This window comes from Scyliorhinus torazame, chromosome 31, assembly GCF_047496885.1.
Source record: "Scyliorhinus torazame isolate Kashiwa2021f chromosome 31, sScyTor2.1, whole genome shotgun sequence".
NCBI lineage: Eukaryota > Metazoa > Chordata > Chondrichthyes > Carcharhiniformes > Scyliorhinidae > Scyliorhinus > Scyliorhinus torazame.
In genome coordinates, this window is record NC_092737.1 from 21,128,391 (window position 1) to 21,149,549 (window position 21,159).

General features: G+C 55.9%; 1 protein-coding gene across 1 annotated transcript in view; it reads left to right on the forward strand.

The window, feature by feature from the left end:
- The window catches only part of LOC140404757 (cohesin subunit SA-1-like), a 118,196-nt gene that overhangs the window by 47,029 nt on the left and 50,008 nt on the right, over window positions 1–21,159 (forward strand). Inside the window, exons 14-15 of the mRNA XM_072493472.1 lie at window positions 1,480–1,567; window positions 14,079–14,159. Coding sequence (XP_072349573.1) covers window positions 1,480–1,567; window positions 14,079–14,159 — 169 coding nt within the window. The remainder of the gene's footprint in view (window positions 1–1,479; window positions 1,568–14,078; window positions 14,160–21,159) is intronic.

Sequence of the window (21,159 nt, forward strand, 5' to 3'; positions counted from 1 at the left end):
TGAACGCCGGGTATATCCCAGCGAGCCTGAACGCCGGGTATATCTCAGCGAGCCTGAACGCCGGGTATATCCCAGCGAGCCTGAACACCGGGTATATCCCAGCGAGCCTGAACGCCGGGTATATCCCAGCGAGCCTGAACGCCGGGTATATCCCAGCGAGCCTGAACGCCGGGTATATCCCAGCGAGTCTGAACACCGGGTATATCCCAGTGAGTCTGAACGCCGGGTATATCCCAGCGAGCCTGAACACCGGGTATATCCCAGTGAGTCTGAACGCCGGGTATATCCCAGCGAGCCTGAACACCGGGTATATCCCAGTGAGTCTGAACGCCGGGTATATCTCAGCGAGCCTGAACGCAGGGTATATCCCAGCGAGCCTGAACGCCGGGTATACCCCAGCGAGCCTGCGGGTATATCCCAGCGAGCCTGAACGCCGGGCATATCCCAGCGAGCCTGAACGCCGGGTATATCCCAGCGAGTCTGAACACCGGGTATATCCCAGCGAGCCTGAACTGCGAATGCTGGGTACAACAGGTCTGTGTGCAGGGAAATCCGCTGCCTCCTGACCTGCAGTTCACTGTTTTAGGGGCAATTAGGGATGGACAATAAATGCTGACCCAGCTGGCGACGCCCACAGCCCTTGATAAATTAATTTTTTTTAAAATCCTGGGGTGGCAGATTTGATCCTGTTTAGCTCAGCGGGCTGGGTTGTAATGCAGAACAAGGCCAGCAGCACGGTTCAATTCCCCTACTGGCCTCCCCGAACAGGCGCCGGAATGTGGCGACTAGGGGCTTTTCACAGTAACTTCATTGAAGCTTACTTGTGACAATGAGCGATTATTATTATTTGTTCCCCAGGTGAACTCTTGTCCACACGTCCCCGCCATCACTGAGATCGTCTGTATCCGCCTCATGCCTCTGCCTCGGATCCCCTTTTGCCCCTTTCCAAAGCTCCTTTAAAACCTACCTCAACGATCAAGCTTTTGGTTGTCCACCCTACCATGACAGAACAATACAGCACAGGAACAGGCCCTTCGGCCCTCCAAGCCCGCGCCGACCATGGTACCGGCCTAAACTAAAACCGCCAGCCCTTACGGAGTCTGTATCCTTCCATTCCCACCCTATTCATATATTTGTTTAAATGCCGCTATCGTACCGGCTCCCACCGCCTCCCCAGGCAGCCCGTTCCATATATTTACCACCCTCTGTGTAAAAAGACTTGCCGCGCACATCTGTTCTAAAACTTTCCCCCACCCACTTTGAACCTATGTCCCCTAGTACTTGACTCTCCTACCCGAGGAAAGGGCATCTGACTATCCGCTCTGTCCATCTTGTGCATTTTGGGGCCTGATTGGTTTTCTAATGCTCTGTGAGGAGCTTTAAGGTGTTGCATTGCGTTGAGGGTACCATGTAGATGAAAGTTGTTGTTGGCTGCCTGACTGTGTTCTCGACTGTTCCCCGTGTCCCTTCTTTTCGCAGTGCCCACGACCTTACCCGATGGGATTTGTTCGACAGTTGCTGCCGCGTCCTGGAGCGAGGGATTGACACAGGAGAGATCCCGGAACAGGTAAAGCAACGTGACCTGGTTTGACTCCCACGTGGAGGTTTTCGGCATTGCCGCCCCGGGGCGGAGAACCGGGGAGAGAGAGACGGCTGAGTCCGCGAGCTGCCCTGGAGATCCAAGTTGCTTGGTCGGCAATTCTGTGCTTCCCCGGGGCGATGGGCTGTTATCCATCATTGAGCACAAAGCCTCCGAGTGTGGGCCCAGACCTGCGTCAAGTCTTTTGAGGCCTTGCACCTTACACAAGTTCGGCTCGATAAGTTATCAGTAATGGCAAATACCCACAGACGGCCAGTGTGAGACTGGACAAGAGTCTCAGAGCGGCCGGAAGTGCTTTGCAGCCACTGAAGCTTTTGAAGGGTGGTTCCCTTTGGCGTGCAGGAAATGGGGCAGCCTATTTGTGCACAGCAGGATCCCATGAACGGGAATGAAATACTTATCCAAATGATCTGATTTTGATGTGGATTAAACAGCGCTAATTGGCTAACATGCCACACGGAGCACCTGAGCCCTTCAAAATAAAACCACGACACCTTTGACATCTGCAGGTTCCAGCAGACTTCACATTTCAATCAGTAAGTTGGCCCAGAACAGGACTCCCTCAGTACTGACCCTCTGACAGTGCCGATCTCCCTCAGTACTGACCCTCTGACAGTGCGGCACTCCCTCAGTACTGACTGTCTGACAGGGCAGCACTCCGTCAGTACTGACCCTCTGACAGTGCGGCACTCCGTCAGTACTGACCCTCTGACAGTGCGGCACTCCCTCAGTACTGACCCTCTGACAGTGCAGCACTCCCTCAGTGCTGACCCTCTGACAGTGCGGCACTCCCTCAGTACTGACTCTCTGACAGTGCAGCGTTCCCTCAGTACTAACCCTCTGACAGTGCGGCACTCCCTCAGTACTGACTCTCTGACAATGCAGCACTCCCTTAGTACTGACCCTCTGACAGTGCGGCACTCCCTCAGTACTGACTCTCTGACAGTGCAGCGTTCCCTCAGTACTAACCCTCTGACAGTGCAGCAGTCCCTCAGAACTGACCCTCTGACCGTGCAGCACTCCCTCAGCACGGACCCTCTGACAGTGCAGCACTCCCTCAGTCCTGAACCTCCGCCAGTGCGGCGCTCCCTCAGTACTGACCCTCTGACAGTGCAGCACTCCCTCAGTCCTGAACCTCCGCCAGTGCGGCGCTCCCTCAGTACTGACCCTCTGACAGTGCAGCTCTCCCTCAGTACTGACCCTTTGACAGTGCCATTCTTCCTCAGTACTGACCCTCTGACAGTGCAGCACTCCCTCAGTCCTGAATCTCCGCCACTACGGCACTCCCACAGTACTGACCCTCTGACAGCGCGGTGCTCCCTCATTGCTGACCCTCTGACAGTGCGGTGCTCCCTCAGTATTGACTGTCTGACAGTGCGGCACTCCCTCAGTACTGAACCTCCGCTAGTGCGGCACTCCCTCAGTACTGACCCCCTGACAGTGCAGCACTCCCTCAGTCCTGAACCTTCGCCAGTATTGCGCTCCCTCAGCACTGACCCTCTGACAGTGCGGCACTCACTCAGTACTGACCCCCTGACAGTGCAGCACTCCCTCAGTATTGACCCTCTGACAGTGCCATTCTCCCTCAGTACTGACCCTCTGACAGTGCAGCACTCCCTCAGTACTGACCCTCTGACAGTGCCGTTCTCCCTCAGTACTGACCCTCTGACAGTGCAGCACACCCTCCGTACTGACCCTCTGACAGTGCCGTTCTCCCTCAGTCCTGAGCCTCTGACAGTGCAGCGGTCCCTCAGTACTAACCCTCTGACAGTGCAGCACTCCCTCAGTACTGACTGTCTGACAGTGCAGCACTCCCTCACTCCTGAACCTCTGACAGTGCAGCACTCCCTCAGTACTGACCCTCTGACAGTGCAGCACTCCTTCAGTACTGACCCTCTGACCGTGCAGCACTCCCTCAGCACGGACCCTCTGACAGTGCAGCACTCGCTCAATACAGAACCAACGCTGGTGCGGCACTCCCTCAGTACTGACCCTCTGACAGTGCAGCACTCCCTCAGTACTAACCCTCTGACAGTGCAGCACTCCCTCAGTACTGACTGTCTGACAGTGCGGCACTCCCTCAGTACTGACCCCCTGACAATGCAGCACTCCCTCAGTACTGACCCTCTGACAGTGCCGCACTCCCTCAGTACTGACCCTCTGACAGTGCAGAACTCCCTCAGTACTGACTGTCTGACAGTGCAGCACTCCCTCAGTACTGACTGTCTGACAGTGCAGCACTCCGTCAGTACTGACCCTCTGACAGTGCAGAACTCCGTCAGTACTGACCCTCTGACAGTGCAGCACTCCCTCAGTCCTGAACCTCTGACAGTGCAGCACTCCGTCCGTACGGACCCTCTGACAGTGCAGCACTCCCTCAGTACTGACTCTCTGACAGTGCAGCGGTCCCTCAGTACTAACCCTCTGACAGTGCAGCACTCCCTCAGTACTGACTCTCTGACAGTGCAGCGGTCCCTCAGTACTGACCCTCTGACAGTGCAGCACTCCCTCAGTACTGACCCTCTGACAGTGCAGCACTCCCTCAGTACTGACTCTCTGACAGTGCGGCACTCCCTCAGTACTGACCCCCTGACAGTGCGGCACTCCCTCAGTACTGACCCCCTGACAGTGCAGCACTCCGTCAGTATTGACCCTGTGACAGTGCAGCACTCACTCAGTCCTGAACCTCTGACAGTGCACCACTCCCTCTGTACTAACCCTCTGAAAGTGCAGCACTCCCTCAGTACGGAACCTCCGCTAGTGCTGCACTCCCTCAGTACTGACACTCTGACAGTGCAACACTCTCTCAGTACTGACCCTCTGACCGAGCAGCACTCCCTCAGTCCTGAACCTCCGCCAGTGCGGCGCTCCCTCAGTACTGACCCTCTGACAGTGCAGCTCTCCCTCAGTACTGACCCTTTGACAGTGCCATTCTCCCTCAGTACTGACTCTGTGACAGTGCGACACTCTCTCAGTACTGACCCTCTGACAGTGCAGCACTCCCTCAGTACTGACCCTCTGACAGTGCGGCACTCTCGCAGTACTGACCCTCTGGCAGTGCAGCACTCCCTCAGTACTGACCCTCTGACAGTGCGGCACTCTCTCAGTACTAACCCTCTGACAGTGCAGCACTCCCTCAGTCCTGAACCTCCGCCACTATGGCACTCCCACAGTACTGACCCTCTGACAGCGCGGTGCTCCCTCATTGCTGACCCTCTGACAGTGCGGTGCTCCCTCAGTATTGACTGTCTGACAGTGCGGCACTCCCTCAGTACTGACCCCCTGACAGTGCAGCACTCCCTCAGTCCTGAACCTCTGACAGTGCAGGACTCCCTCAGTACTGACCCTCTGCCAGTACAGTACTCATTCAGTCCTGAACCTCTGACAGTGCAGCACTCCCTCTGTACTAACCCTCTGACAGTGCAGCACTCCCTCAGTCCTGAACCTCCGCCAGTACGGCACTCCCTGAGTATTGACCCTCTGATAGTGCAGCACTCCCACAGTACTGACCCTCTGACAGCGCGGTGCTCCCTCATTGCTGACGCTCTGACAGTGTGTTGCTCCCTCGGTACTGAACCTCCGGTAGTGCGGCACTCCCTCAGTACTGTCACTGTGACAGTGCAGCACTCCCTCAGTACTGACCCCCTGACAGTGCAGCACTCCCTCAGTCCTGACTTCTGTCAGTGCAGCACTCCCTCAGTCTTGAACGTCCGCCAGTGCGGCACTCCCTCAATACTGACCCTCTGACAGTGCAGCGCTCCCTCAGTACTGACCCTCTGACAGTGCAGCGCTCCCTCAGTACTGACTCTCTGGCAGTGCAGCACTCCCTCAGTCCTGACTTCTGTCAGTGCAGCACTCCCTCAGTCCTGAACGTCCGCCAGTGCGGCACTCCCTCAGTACTGACCCTCTGACAGTGCCGTTCTCCCTCAGTCCTGACCCTCTGACAGTGCAGCGGTCCCTCAGTACTAACCCTCTGACAGTGCAGCACTCCCTCAGTACTGACTGTCTGACAGTGCAGCACTCCCTCACTCCTGAACCTCTGACAGTGCAGCACTCCCTCAGTACTGACCCTCTGACAGTGCAGCACTCCCTCAGTACTGACCCTCTGACCGTGCAGCACTCCCTCAGCACGGACCCTCTGACAGTGCAGCACTCCCTCAATACGGAACCAACGCTGGTGCGGCACTCCCTCAGTACTGACCCCCTGACAGTGCAGCACTCCCTCAGTCCTGACTTCTGTCAGTACAGCACTCCCTCAGTCCTGAACGTCCGCCAGTGCGGCACTCCCTCAAAACTGACCCTCTGACAGTGCAGCGCTCCCTCAGTACTGACCCTCTGACAGTGCAGCGCTCCCTCAGTACTGACTCTCTGGCAGTGCAGCACTCCCTCAGTCCTGAACCTCCGCCAGTGCGGCACTCCCTCAGGACTGACCCTCTGACAGTGTAGCAGTCCCTCAGTACCGACCCTCTGACAGTACGGCCCTCCCTCAGTACTGCCCCTCTGACAGTACAGCACTCCGTCAGTACTGACCCTCTGGCAGTGCGGCACTCCTTCAGTACTGACCCTCTGACAGTGCAGCACTCCCTCAGTACTGACCCTCTGACAGTGCCGTTCTCCCTCAGTACTGACCCTCTGACAGTGCAGCACTCCCTCAGTACTGACCCTCTGACAGTGCCGTTCTCCCTCAGTCCTGACCCTCTGACAGTGCAGCGGTCCCTCAGTACTAACCCTCTGACAGTGCAGCACTCCCTCAGTACTGACTGTCTGACAGTGCAGCACTCCCTCACTCCTGAACCTCTGACAGTGCAGCACTCCCTCAGTACTGACCCTCTGACAGTGCAGCATTCCCTCAGTACTGACCCTCTGACCGTGCAGCACTCCCTCAGCACGGACCCTCTGACAGTGCAGCGGTCCCTCAGTACTAACCCTCTGACAGTGCGGCACTCCCTCAGTACTGACCCCCTGACAATGCAGCACTCCCTCAGTACTGACTCTCTGACAGTGCCGTTCTCCCTCAGTACTGACCCTCTGACAGTGCCGCACTCCCTCAGTACTGACCCTCTGACAGTGCAGAACTCCCTCAGTATTGACTGTCTGACAGTGCAGCACTCCCTCAGTACTGACTGTCTGACAGTGCAGCACTCCCTCAGTACTGACTGTCTGACAGTGCAGAGCTCCGTCAGTACTGACCCTCTGACAGTGCAGCACTCCCTCAGTCCTGAACCTCTGACAGTGCAGCACTCCGTCAGTACTGACTCTCTGACAGTGCAGCGGTCCCTCAGTACTAACCCTCTGACAGTGCAGCACTCCCTCAGTACTGACTCTCTGACAGTGCAGCGGTCCCTCAGTACTGACCCTCTGACAGTGCAGCACTCCCTCAGTACTGACCCTCTGACCGTGCAGCACTCCCTCAGCACGGACCCTCTGACAGTGCGGCACTCCCTCAGTACTGACCCCCTGACAGTGCGGCACTCCCTCAGTCCTGAACCTCTGACAGTGCAGCACTCTCTCTGTACTAACCCTCTGAAAGTGCAGCACTCCCTCAGTACAGAACCTCCGCTAGTGCTGCACTCCCTCAGTACTGACATCTGACAGTGCAGCACTCTCTCAGTACTGACCCACTGACCGTGCAGCACTCCCTCAGTCCTGAACCTCCGCCAGTGCGGCGCTCCCTCAGTACTGACCCTCTGACAGTGCAGCTCTCCCTCAGTACTGACCCTTTGACAGTGCCATTCTCCCTCAGTACTGACCCTCTGACCGTGCAGCACTCCCTCAGTACTGACCCTCTGACAGTGCGGCACTCTCTCAGTACTGACCCTCTGGCAGTGCAGCGCTCCCTCAGTACTGACCCTCTGACAGTGCGGCACTCTCTCAGTACTAACCCTCTGACAGTGCAGCACTCCCTCAGTCCTGAACCTCCGCCACTATGGCACTCCCACAGTACTGACCCTCTGACAGCGCGGTGCTCCCTCATTGCTGACCCTCTGACAGTGCGGTGCTCCCTCAGTATTGACTGTCTGGCAGTGCGGCACTCCCTCAGTACTGAACCTCCGCTAGTGCGGCACTCCCTCAGTACTGACACTCTGACAGTGCGGCACTCCCTCAGTACTGACCCCCTGACAGTGCAGCACTCCCTCAGTCCTGAACCTCTGACAGTGCAGGACTCCCTCAGTACTGACTCTCTGACAGTGCAGCGGTCCGTCAGTACTGACCCTCTGACAGTGCAGCACTCCCTCAGTACTGACCCTCTGCCATTACAGTACTCATTCAGTCCTGAACCTCTGACAGTGCAGCACTCCCTCTGTACTAACCCTCTGACAGTGCAGCACTCCCTCAGTCCTGAACCTCCGCCAGTACGGCACTCCCTGAGTACTGACCCTCTGATAGTGCAGCACTCCCACAGTACTGACCCTCTGACAGCGCGGTACTCCCTCATTGCTGACCCTCTGACAGTGTGGTGCTCCCTCGGTACTGAACCTCCGCTAGTGCAGCACTCCCTCAGTACTGACCCTCTGACAGTGCAGCACTCCCTCAGTCCTGACTTCTGTCAGTACAGCACTCCCTCAGTCCTGAACGTCCGCCAGTGCGGCACTCCCTCAAAACTGACCCTCTGACAGTGCAGCGCTCCCTCAGTACTAACCCTCTGACAGTGCAGCACTCCCTCAGTACTGACTCTCTGACAGTGCAGCGGTCCCTCAGTACTGACCCTCTGACAGTGCAGCACTCCCTCAGTACTGACCCTCTGACCGTGCAGCACTCCCTCAGCACGGACCCTCTGACAGTGCGGCACTCCCTCAGTACTGACCCCCTGACAGTGCGGCACTCCCTCAGTCCTGAACCTCTGACAGTGCAGCACTCTCTCTGTACTAACCCTCTGAAAGTGCAGCACTCCCTCAGTACAGAACCTCCGCTAGTGCTGCACTCCCTCAGTACTGACATCTGACAGTGCAGCACTCTCTCAGTACTGACCCACTGACCGTGCAGCACTCCCTCAGTCCTGAACCTCCGCCAGTGCGGCGCTCCCTCAGTACTGACCCTCTGACAGTGCAGCTCTCCCTCAGTACTGACCCTTTGACAGTGCCATTCTCCCTCAGTACTGACCCTCTGACCGTGCAGCACTCCCTCAGTACTGACCCTCTGACAGTGCGGCACTCTCTCAGTACTGACCCTCTGGCAGTGCAGCGCTCCCTCAGTACTGACCCTCTGACAGTGCGGCACTCTCTCAGTACTAACCCTCTGACAGTGCAGCACTCCCTCAGTCCTGAACCTCCGCCACTATGGCACTCCCACAGTACTGACCCTCTGACAGCGCGGTGCTCCCTCATTGCTGACCCTCTGACAGTGCGGTGCTCCCTCAGTATTGACTGTCTGGCAGTGCGGCACTCCCTCAGTACTGAACCTCCGCTAGTGCGGCACTCCCTCAGTACTGACACTCTGACAGTGCGGCACTCCCTCAGTACTGACCCTGTGACAGTGCAGCACTCCCTCAGTCCTGAACCTCTGACAGTGCAGGACTCCCTCAGTACTGACTCTCTGACAGTGCAGCGGTCCGTCAGTACTGACCCTCTGACAGTGCAGCACTCCCTCAGTACTGACCCTCTGCCAGTACAGTACTCATTCAGTCCTGAACCTCTGACAGTGCAGCACTCCCTCTGTACTAACCCTCTGTCAGTGCAGCACTCCCTCAGTCCTGAACCTCTGACAGCGCGGTACTCCCTCATTGCTGACCCTCTGACAGTGTGGTGCTCCCTCGGTACTGAACCTCCGCTAGTGCAGCACTCCCTCAGTACTGACCCCCTGACAGTGCAGCACTCCCTCAGTCCTGACTTCTGTCAGTACAGCACTCCCTCAGTCCTGAACGTCCGCCAGTGCGGCACTCCCTCAAAACTGACCCTCTGACAGTGCAGCGCTCCCTCAGTACTGACCCTCTGACAGTGCAGCGCTCCCTCAGTACTGACTCTCTGGCAGTGCAGCACTCCCTCAGTCCTGAACCTCCGCCAGTGCGGCACTCCCTCAGGACTGACCCTCTGACAGTGTAGCAGTCCCTCAGTACCGACCCTCTGACAGTACGGCCCTCCCTCAGTACTGCCCCTCTGACAGTACAGCACTCCGTCAGTACTGACCCTCTGGCAGTGCGGCACTCCTTCAGTACTGACCCTCTGACAGTGCAGCACTCCCTCAGTACTGACCCTCTGACAGTGCCGTTCTCCCTCAGTACTGACCCTCTGACAGTGCAGCACTCCCTCAGTACTGACCCTCTGACAGTGCCGTTCTCCCTCAGTCCTGACCCTCTGACAGTGCAGCGGTCCCTCAGTACTAACCCTCTGACAGTGCAGCACTCCCTCAGTACTGACTGTCTGACAGTGCAGCACTCCCTCACTCCTGAACCTCTGACAGTGCAGCACTCCCTCAGTACTGACCCTCTGACAGTGCAGCATTCCCTCAGTACTGACCCTCTGACCGTGCAGCACTCCCTCAGCACGGACCCTCTGACAGTGCAGCGGTCCCTCAGTACTAACCCTCTGACAGTGCGGCACTCCCTCAGTACTGACCCCCTGACAATGCAGCACTCCCTCAGTACTGACTCTCTGACAGTGCCGTTCTCCCTCAGTACTGACCCTCTGACAGTGCCGCACTCCCTCAGTACTGACCCTCTGACAGTGCAGAACTCCCTCAGTATTGACTGTCTGACAGTGCAGCACTCCCTCAGTACTGACTGTCTGACAGTGCAGCACTCCCTCAGTACTGACTGTCTGACAGTGCAGAGCTCCGTCAGTACTGACCCTCTGACAGTGCAGCACTCCCTCAGTCCTGAACCTCTGACAGTGCAGCACTCCGTCAGTACTGACTCTCTGACAGTGCAGCGGTCCCTCAGTACTAACCCTCTGACAGTGCAGCACTCCCTCAGTACTGACTCTCTGACAGTGCAGCGGTCCCTCAGTACTGACCCTCTGACAGTGCAGCACTCCCTCAGTACTGACCCTCTGACCGTGCAGCACTCCCTCAGCACGGACCCTCTGACAGTGCGGCACTCCCTCAGTACTGACCCCCTGACAGTGCGGCACTCCCTCAGTCCTGAACCTCTGACAGTGCAGCACTCTCTCTGTACTAACCCTCTGAAAGTGCAGCACTCCCTCAGTACAGAACCTCCGCTAGTGCTGCACTCCCTCAGTACTGACATCTGACAGTGCAGCACTCTCTCAGTACTGACCCACTGACCGTGCAGCACTCCCTCAGTCCTGAACCTCCGCCAGTGCGGCGCTCCCTCAGTACTGACCCTCTGACAGTGCAGCTCTCCCTCAGTACTGACCCTTTGACAGTGCCATTCTCCCTCAGTACTGACCCTCTGACCGTGCAGCACTCCCTCAGTACTGACCCTCTGACAGTGCGGCACTCTCTCAGTACTGACCCTCTGGCAGTGCAGCGCTCCCTCAGTACTGACCCTCTGACAGTGCGGCACTCTCTCAGTACTAACCCTCTGACAGTGCAGCACTCCCTCAGTCCTGAACCTCCGCCACTATGGCACTCCCACAGTACTGACCCTCTGACAGCGCGGTGCTCCCTCATTGCTGACCCTCTGACAGTGCGGTGCTCCCTCAGTATTGACTGTCTGGCAGTGCGGCACTCCCTCAGTACTGAACCTCCGCTAGTGCGGCACTCCCTCAGTACTGACACTCTGACAGTGCGGCACTCCCTCAGTACTGACCCCCTGACAGTGCAGCACTCCCTCAGTCCTGAACCTCTGACAGTGCAGGACTCCCTCAGTACTGACTCTCTGACAGTGCAGCGGTCCGTCAGTACTGACCCTCTGACAGTGCAGCACTCCCTCAGTACTGACCCTCTGCCAGTACAGTACTCATTCAGTCCTGAACCTCTGACAGTGCAGCACTCCCTCTGTACTAACCCTCTGACAGTGCAGCACTCCCTCAGTCCTGAACCTCCGCCAGTACGGCACTCCCTGAGTACTGACCCTCTGATAGTGCAGCACTCCCACAGTACTGACCCTCTGACAGCGCGGTACTCCCTCATTGCTGACCCTCTGACAGTGTGGTGCTCCCTCGGTACTGAACCTCCGCTAGTGCAGCACTCCCTCAGTACTGACCCTCTGACAGTGCAGCACTCCCTCAGTCCTGACTTCTGTCAGTACAGCACTCCCTCAGTCCTGAACGTCCGCCAGTGCGGCACTCCCTCAAAACTGACCCTCTGACAGTGCAGCGCTCCCTCAGTACTAACCCTCTGACAGTGCAGCACTCCCTCAGTACTGACTCTCTGACAGTGCAGCGGTCCCTCAGTACTGACCCTCTGACAGTGCAGCACTCCCTCAGTACTGACCCTCTGACCGTGCAGCACTCCCTCAGCACGGACCCTCTGACAGTGCGGCACTCCCTCAGTACTGACCCCCTGACAGTGCGGCACTCCCTCAGTCCTGAACCTCTGACAGTGCAGCACTCTCTCTGTACTAACCCTCTGAAAGTGCAGCACTCCCTCAGTACAGAACCTCCGCTAGTGCTGCACTCCCTCAGTACTGACATCTGACAGTGCAGCACTCTCTCAGTACTGACCCACTGACCGTGCAGCACTCCCTCAGTCCTGAACCTCCGCCAGTGCGGCGCTCCCTCAGTACTGACCCTCTGACAGTGCAGCTCTCCCTCAGTACTGACCCTTTGACAGTGCCATTCTCCCTCAGTACTGACCCTCTGACCGTGCAGCACTCCCTCAGTACTGACCCTCTGACAGTGCGGCACTCTCTCAGTACTGACCCTCTGGCAGTGCAGCGCTCCCTCAGTACTGACCCTCTGACAGTGCGGCACTCTCTCAGTACTAACCCTCTGACAGTGCAGCACTCCCTCAGTCCTGAACCTCCGCCACTATGGCACTCCCACAGTACTGACCCTCTGACAGCGCGGTGCTCCCTCATTGCTGACCCTCTGACAGTGCGGTGCTCCCTCAGTATTGACTGTCTGGCAGTGCGGCACTCCCTCAGTACTGAACCTCCGCTAGTGCGGCACTCCCTCAGTACTGACACTCTGACAGTGCGGCACTCCCTCAGTACTGACCCCCTGACAGTGCAGCACTCCCTCAGTCCTGAACCTCTGACAGTGCAGGACTCCCTCAGTACTGACTCTCTGACAGTGCAGCGGTCCGTCAGTACTGACCCTCTGACAGTGCAGCACTCCCTCAGTACTGACCCTCTGCCAGTACAGTACTCATTCAGTCCTGAACCTCTGACAGTGCAGCACTCCCTCTGTACTAACCCTCTGTCAGTGCAGCACTCCCTCAGTCCTGAACCTCTGACAGCGCGGTACTCCCTCATTGCTGACCCTCTGACAGTGTGGTGCTCCCTCGGTACTGAACCTCCGCTAGTGCAGCACTCCCTCAGTACTGACCCCCTGACAGTGCAGCACTCCCTCAGTCCTGACTTCTGTCAGTGCAGCACTCCCTCAGTCCTGAACGTCCGCCAGTGCGGCACTCCCTCAATACTGACCCTCTGACAGTGCAGCGCTCCCTCAGTACTGACCCTCTGACAGTGCAGCGCTCCCTCAGTACTGACCCTCTGACAGTGCAGCGCTCCCTCAGTACTGACTCTCTGGCAGTGCAGCACTCCCTCAGTCCTGAACCTCCGCCAGTGCGGCACTCCCTCAGGACTGACCCTCTGACAGTGTAGCAGTCCCTCAGTACTGACCCTCTGACAGTGCAGCACTCCCTCAGTACTGACCCTCTGACAGTACGGCCCTCCCTCAGTACTGCCCCTCTGACAGTACAGCACTCCGTCAGTACTGACCCTCTGGCAGTGCGGCACTCCTTCAGTACTGACCCTCTGGCAGTTCAGCACTCCCTCAGTACTGACTGCCTGACAGCTCGGCCATCACTCCATAGTCCAGTGGCTTCATGTGTTAATGCACAGGGCCCTGTTCTTTGCAGTCAGAAAGGAGATGTGCGCATATTGCGCCTGTTTCAGTTAATCAAAATAAGTGACAGCATTTTGCTGGTTCATTTGTCAGGGAAATGCTTTGTTCAATTAGAATCATGCTGCCTGGATTAAATGTGAAATATTGCTTGGCAGTTAACTGTCGGTCACCATCACCTTGTGCATTCTCCATGGAAATGTCTCTACCAATCAGAGGTCACTTGCCAACCAATCAGCGCCCCGTGTACGTTTTTTGCTTCCCCTGACATTGCTATTTTTGCGAATTGTCCTGCAGAGTGCAAGTAGAAAAGCTTCAACAAAACGTTACCTCTGTTTCAGCAATCCACAGCACCCTGGAGTAGAGCTCTCCCCACTCTGGGGAAGCATCCCTGTGTCATCCACCACATCGAACCCTCTGAGTCTTTCACGTTGCAGTGAAACCACCGATCATTCTTTGATACTCCAGAGATTGTTGTCCAGTTTACTGTCTCGGAAGCCCAGACTGCTGTGTCAGCTGCTTGTGAAGGTATCGTGGTTATGCTCATTCCTTCCCTCTTTTTCGTTCCCCAGATTATCATTCAAGCATTGCTCTGTGCTCACTTCCATATTCTCTGGAGACTGGCCGTCATCTCTGAATATCCAGCGACCAAGGTAATATTGGCCGATCCCGTCTGCTGGGCCTCTGCAGTTGGCTGCCGACAGCCCACACGAAATAAGACCGCGTGGCCTCAGTTAATCTGATTGTAGGACACACAACAAAAAAAGTTTCTGAATGGTTTTCTTGGTGCGCAGATTGTGATTTTGTGCTGTGCCTGCTCTCTGTGTAGGTGGGGCATTACTCTATCTAAACCCGTGCTATCCCTGTACTGGGAGTGTTGGATGGGGGCAGTGTAGAGTGAGCTTTACTCTGTATCTAACCCCGTGCTGTACCTGTCCCGGGAGTGTTTGATGGGGGCACTGTAGAGGGAGCTTTACTCTGTATCTAATCCCGTGCTGTACCTGTCCTGGGAGTGTTTGATGGGGACAGTGTAGAGGGAGTTTTACTCTGTATCTAACCCCGTGCTGTACCTGTCCTGGGAGTGTTTGATGGGGACAGTGTAGAGGGAGCTTTACCCTGTATCTAATCCCGTGCTGTACCTGTCCTGGGAGTGTTTGATGGGGACAGTGTAGAGGGAGCTTTACTCTGTAACTAACCCCGTGCTGTACCTGTCCTGGGAGTGTTTGATGGGGACAGTGTAGAGGGCGCGTTACTCTGTATCTAACCCCGTGCTGTACCTGTCCTGGGAGTGTTTGATGGGGACAGTGTCGAGGGAGCTTTACTCTGTATCTAACCCCGTGCTGTACCTGTCCTGGGAGTGTTTGATGGGGACAGTGTAGAGGGAGCTTTACTCTGTATCTAACCCCGTGCTGTACCTGTCCTGGGAGTGTTTGATGGGGACAGTGTAGAGGGAGCTTTACTCTGTAACTAACCCCGTGCTGTACCTGTCCTGGGAGTGTTTGATGGGGACAGTGTAGAGGGAGCTTTACTCTGTATCTAACCCCGTGCTGTACCTGTCCTGGGAGTGCTTCATTCTTTGTTGGGCATCTGAAATGGTGAAGTGCTCCATCCCATTAGTGACATTCTTCTCGTGTTGATAGAATGAGGAAAGCTGTTTCGCTGCGAGAATTTGAGACGGTAGGTTCCAAGTTAAAAATCAGACGGTCAGATGGTGAGCTTACCCATGTGGCATTTGGCATTGGGATAATCAGGCGAGGGTTAGACGCTGAAGGCGTGGGCCTGGGGAAAGTTCCATTGCCACAGTTTGCATGTCAACTGGGCTGGCGCAGGACTTGAAACCAATGAAAGGATCACAGATAGAAAGAAAGAGTAGCGGTAGGCTATTTGGACCTTAGAGGCTGCCCCGCCCTTCAGTATGATCTCCCTTCCTCCCCATATCCCTTGAAGCCATTAAAATTTGAAGAAGCTTATCTCTTTCCTATTACATGGTGACTTGGCCTCATGGCCTTCTGTGGTCGGGAATTGCTCGGATTCACCACCCTTTGAGTGAAGAAGTGTTTCCTCGTCTCAGTCCTCAATGGTCTACCCCAGTATCCTGAGAGTGTGCGCCCTGGTTCTAGATTCCCCAACCAGGGAAAACATACGCCCTGCGTCTAGTCTGTCCAGCCCTGTTTAGAATTTTTGACATTTCAATCAGATCTCCTCTCGTCCTTCTCAACTTGAGTGAAGACAGGCCCTGACGAACCAATCTCTCCTCATCGTACAGCCCCCAACCCCGGTATCAGCCTGAACCTCTGCTGTACTCCCTCCTGTGGCAAATCTATCCTTTCTTAGTTTTGTTTTTATAAATTTAGAGTACACAGTTCATTTTTCCAATTAAGGGGCAATTTTAGCGTGGCCAATCCACCTACCCGGCACATCTTTGGGTTGTGGGGGCGAAACCCACGCAAACACGGGGAGAATGTGCAAACTCCACACGGTCAGTTACCCAGAGCCGGGATCGAACCTGGGACCTCGGCGCCGTGAGGCAACAGGGCTAACCCACTGTGCCACTGCGCTGCACCTCCTTTCTTCTGATGTGGAGATGCCGGCGTTGGACTGGGGTGAGTGCAGTAAGGAGTCTTACAACATCAGGTTAAAGTCCAACAGGTTTGTTTCAAACACTAGCTGTCGGAGCGCTGCTCCTTCCTTGGGTCCGAAAGCGAGTGTTTGAAACAAACCTGTTGGACTTTAACCTGGTGTTGTAAGACTTCTTACAGTGCTCATCCTTTCTTAGTTATGGAGACCAAAACCGTACGCAATACTCCAGGTGTGGCCTCACCAAGGCCCTGTATAACTGCAGTAAGACATCTCTCCTCCTGAACTCAAATTCTTTTGCAATGACAGCCAACATACCATGTGCCTTCTTAATTCATAGAATTTACAGTGCAGAAGAGGGGCTGTTTAGCACAGGGCTAAATCGCTGGCTTTGAAAGCAAACCAAGGCAGGCCAGCAGCACGGTTCGATTCCCGTAACAGCCTCTCCGAACAGGCGCCGGAATGTGGCGACTAGGGGCTTTTCACAGTAACTTCATTTGAAGCCTACTTGTGACAATAAGCGATTTTCTTTCATTTCATTTCAGAAAGAGGCCATTTGGCCCATCGGGTCTACACCAGCCCTTGAAAGAGCACCCTACTTAAGCTCCCATCTCCACCCTATCCCTGTAACCCAGTAACCCCACCTAACCGTTGGATATTACAGGGCAATTTAACACGGCCAATCCCCCATACCCGCCCATCTTTGGACTGTGGGGGGAAACCGGAGCACCCGGAGGAAACCCACGCAGACACGGGGAGGACGAGCAGACTCCGCACAGACAGTGACCCAAGCTGGGAATCGAACCCGAGTCCCGGGAGCTGTGAAGCAACAGTGCTAACCACTGTGCTACATGCGCCCCCCCCCCCAAATTGCTTGCAGCACCTGCCTCTACTTTCATCGATTGGTGTACAAGGACACCCAGATCCCTTTGTACATCCACATTCCCCCACATATCACCATTTAACAATACTCTTCCTTTCTGCTTTTCACACCAAAGTGGATAGCTTACATTTTGTCTCATTGTACTTCATCTGCCGCGTGTTTGCCCGCTCACTCAACTTGTGCGGCACGGCGGTTCGCACTGTTGTCTCACAGCTCCAAGGTACCAGGTTCGATTCCCGGCTTGGGTCACTGTCTGTGCGGAGTCTGCACTTTCTCCCCCGTGCCTGCATGGGTTTCCTCCGGGTGCTCCGGTTTCCAGTCGGGCGCTCTTTCGGCAGGTCAGTGCAGACTGAAGGGGCTGATTGGCCTCCTGCATTGTCGGGATTCTATGGATGTCGACAGCTGCTCGCGTGAGTGGGCGAGAAGATGGCAGGTGGAATACAATGGTCTGGATTCTCCGCACCCCGACGCCAAAATCACGGCTGGCGCCTGGGCAGAGAATCCATTTCCCCGCGGGCGGGACTGGTGCCGGTTCCCCGATTCTGCGGACCCCGAAAGGCCGCACAGAACCCACCTGGGGTCATTGCTGGAGGCCCACTCATGGTCCTGCCGGTCGGGAAACTAGAGTGGCGGCTGCAGGCCGATCGGAGGGCGGTTGGGTGGGGGTCGTTATATGCGGCCGGGCAATGTTTGGGCGGGCGGTCAGGGTCGAGCGTGCGGCCAATCGGGTGGCCTATTTTCAATGTCCAGCTCCGTGGTCTTGAGTCCGCCATGGAGCACGGTGGCCGCTGGAGGGGACCCGTACCTGCAGCAAAAGCTGCGAGTTTTACGCTGGGTCTCTGCTCGCCCCCTACAGGGCTAGAAACATGTGGCCCTTTTACGCCAGTTTTTCTGACGTGAAAGTCCTCAGTTTTTACGACGGCGTGGGGACATAGTTCCCAAAACAGAGAATCCAGCCCAATGTGGGTGAAGTTATCCACTGGTCAGAAAAGCAGAATTTTTTTTGAAGGGTAATTGATTGCTAAGTGTTTGAATTCAGAGGAACCTGGGTGTCCATGGATCACACCTGCCGGTGCAGCAGACAAATAGGAAGGCAAAAAGGCTTGGTAACCTTCGTTAATTGATAAATTGCTTCGCCATTTCTTTCTGCCAATCACCGTATTCTCCTCCCCCATTGGTTTTCGCTATTGCGATCCCAGACCACACCCCCAACAGTTGCTGGGATACCGGACCAGAAACCCCACTATTTTTAATTTGTGAGACTGTGATGAAAGGATACTCCGGTCCCGGAGTGACTACACGCCCAAATAGGGATACGGTGTACTAAAACAAACTTTATGAATAATACAGTGTTCACTTTTTTTGTTTTTAAAATAATTTTGATTAAAGGTTTTCATAAAATATCAATAACAAAATGAAAAAAAAGAACCCAACAGGGTTAAGTACAAAACACAATCTGGAAAAGCAACCCCCCATACCCCCCCACCTGTACATAAATAATAAATTAATATTAACACCCCGACTTAACACAACAGGTATATACACCGCCTTTGACCCTTCAGTGTAAATAACAAAAACAAAAATAAAGTAAACCCCCCCCCCCCCCCCCCCCCCCCCCCACTGAGCTGCTGCTGCCATTGACCAATGTCTATCGTTCTGCCAGGAAGTCTTGAGAACGGTTGCCACCGCCTAAAGAACCCTTGTACCGACCCTCTCAAGGAGAATTTCACCCTCTCCAACTTAATGAACCCTGCCATATCGCTGATCCAGGATTCCACACTTGGGAGCCTCGCATCTTTCCACTGAAGAAGAATCCTTCGCCGGGCTACCAGGGACGCAAAGGCCAGAATTCCGGCCGCTTTCGCCTCCTGCACTCCCGGCTCCTCTGTCACCCCAAATATTGCCAGCCCCCAGCCCAGTTTGACGCTGGATCCTACCACCCTCGACACCGTCCTCGCTACGCCCTTCCAAAACTCCTCCAACGCTGGGCATGCCCAGAACATATGGGTGTGGTTTGCTGGGCTCCCTGAGCACCAAACACACCTGTCCTCACCCCCAAAAAACCGGCTCATCCTTGTCCCCATCATGTGTGCCCTGTGCAGCACCTTAAACTGTATGAGGCTGAGCCTCGCGCACGATGAGGAAGAGTTCACCCTCCCCAGGGCATCTGCCCACGTCCCTTCCTCAATTTCCTCCCCCAACTCCTCCTCCCACTTTCCTTTTACCTCCACCACCGAGTCCTCCTCCTCCTGCATCACCTGGTAGGTTTCCGAGATCTTCCCCACTCCCACCCATCCCCCCCGAGAGCACCCTGTCCTGTACTGTGTGTGGCAGTAGCCGCGGGAATTCCACCACCTGCCGTCTGGCAAACGCCCTTACCTGTAAGTACCTGAAGCTGTTCACCGGGGGGAGCCCGTACTTCTCCTCCAGCTCACCCAAGCTCGCGAACTTCCCGTCCACAAACAGGTCCCCCAACTTTCGTATTCCTGCCCTGTGCCACCCCGCAAACCCTCCACCTGTTCTTCCTGGGGCGAACCGGTGGTTCCCCCATAATGGGGTCCACACTGAGGCCCCAACTTCCCCCCCTGTGCTGCCTCCACTGCCCCCAAATTTTGAGGGCAGCCACCACCACCTGGCTGGTGCAATACCTCCTTGGAGGGAGCGGCAGCGGCGCCGTTGCCAGCGCCCCCAGACTCGTACCCACACAAGACGCCGGCTCCAGCCTCTTCCATGCAGCCCCCTCCCCTTCCATCACCCACTTGCGCATCATCGTCGCATTGGTGGCCCAGTAGTACCCACAGAGGTTGGGCAGCGCCAGTCCCCCCCTATCTCTACTCCGCTCCAGGAACACCCTTCTCACCCTCGGAGTCCCTCGTGCCCACACAAATCCCATTATACTCCTGTTAACCCACCTGAAAAAAGCCTTCGGGATAAACACGGGGAAGCACTAAAACAGGAACAATAACCTTGGGACCACCGTCATTTTGATTGACTACACACTACCCGCCAAGGACAGCGGCAACGCGTCCCACCTCTTGAACTCCTCCTCCATTTGCTCCACCAGCCTTGTAAAGTTAAGCCTATGCAGGGCCCCCCAGCCCCTGGCCACCTGGACCCCCAAATACCTGAAGCTCCTCTCCGTCCTTTTTAGTGGGAGCTCGCCAATCCCCTTCTCCTGGTCCCCTGAATGAACTACGAACAGCTCGCTCTTCCCCATGTTGAGTTTGTACCCCGAAAAGTCCCCGAATTCCCTAAGAATCCTCATTACCTCCGGCATTCCTCCCACTGGGTCCGCCACATACAGCAGCAGGCCGTCCGCATAAAGCGACACCCTATGCTCCTCCCCACCCCGCACCAACCCCCTCCAGTTCCTTGACTCCCTCAGTGCCATAGCCAGGGGTTCCATCGCCAGTGCGAAGAGCAGGGGGACAGGGGGGACCCCTGTCTCGTCCCTCGGTGCAACCGAAAGTACTCAGACCTCCTCCTGTTTGTGGCCACATTCTCCATCGGGACCTCACCCACCTGACAAACCCCTCCCCAAACCCGAACCTCTTCAGCACCTCCCACAGGTACCCCCACTCTACCCTATCATAGGCTTTCTCAGCGTCCATCGCCACCACTATCTCCGCCTCCCCCTCCCTCGCCGGCATCATGATAACGTTCAAAAGCCTCCGCACATTCACGTTCAACTGTCTCCCCTTCACCAACCCAGTCTGGTCTTCATGGATGATCTGCGGCACACAATCCTCAATTCTCGAGGCTAAGACCTTCGCCAGCACCTTGGCATCTACATTTAGCAAGGAAATCGGTCTGTAAGACCCACATTGCAGGGAATCTTTGTCCCGCTTCAGGATCAAGGAGATCAGTGCCCGGGACATCGTCGAGGGCAACGCCCCCCCCCCTCCCTTGCCTCATTAAAGGTCCTGACTAACAGCGGGCCCAACAGGTCCATATATTTTTTATAGAATTCGACCGGGAAACCGTCCAGCCCCAGTGCCTTCCCCGCCTGCATGCTTCTTATCCCTTTGATCAGCTCCTCCAGCCCAATCGGGGCCCCCAATCCCGCCACCAGTCCCTCTTCCACTGTTGGAAATCTCAATTGGTCCTTGAAGCGGCCCATCCCTCCCTCCGCCCGTGGGGGCTCGAATCGGTACAATTCCTCGTAAAAGTCCCTGAAGACCCCATTGATGCCA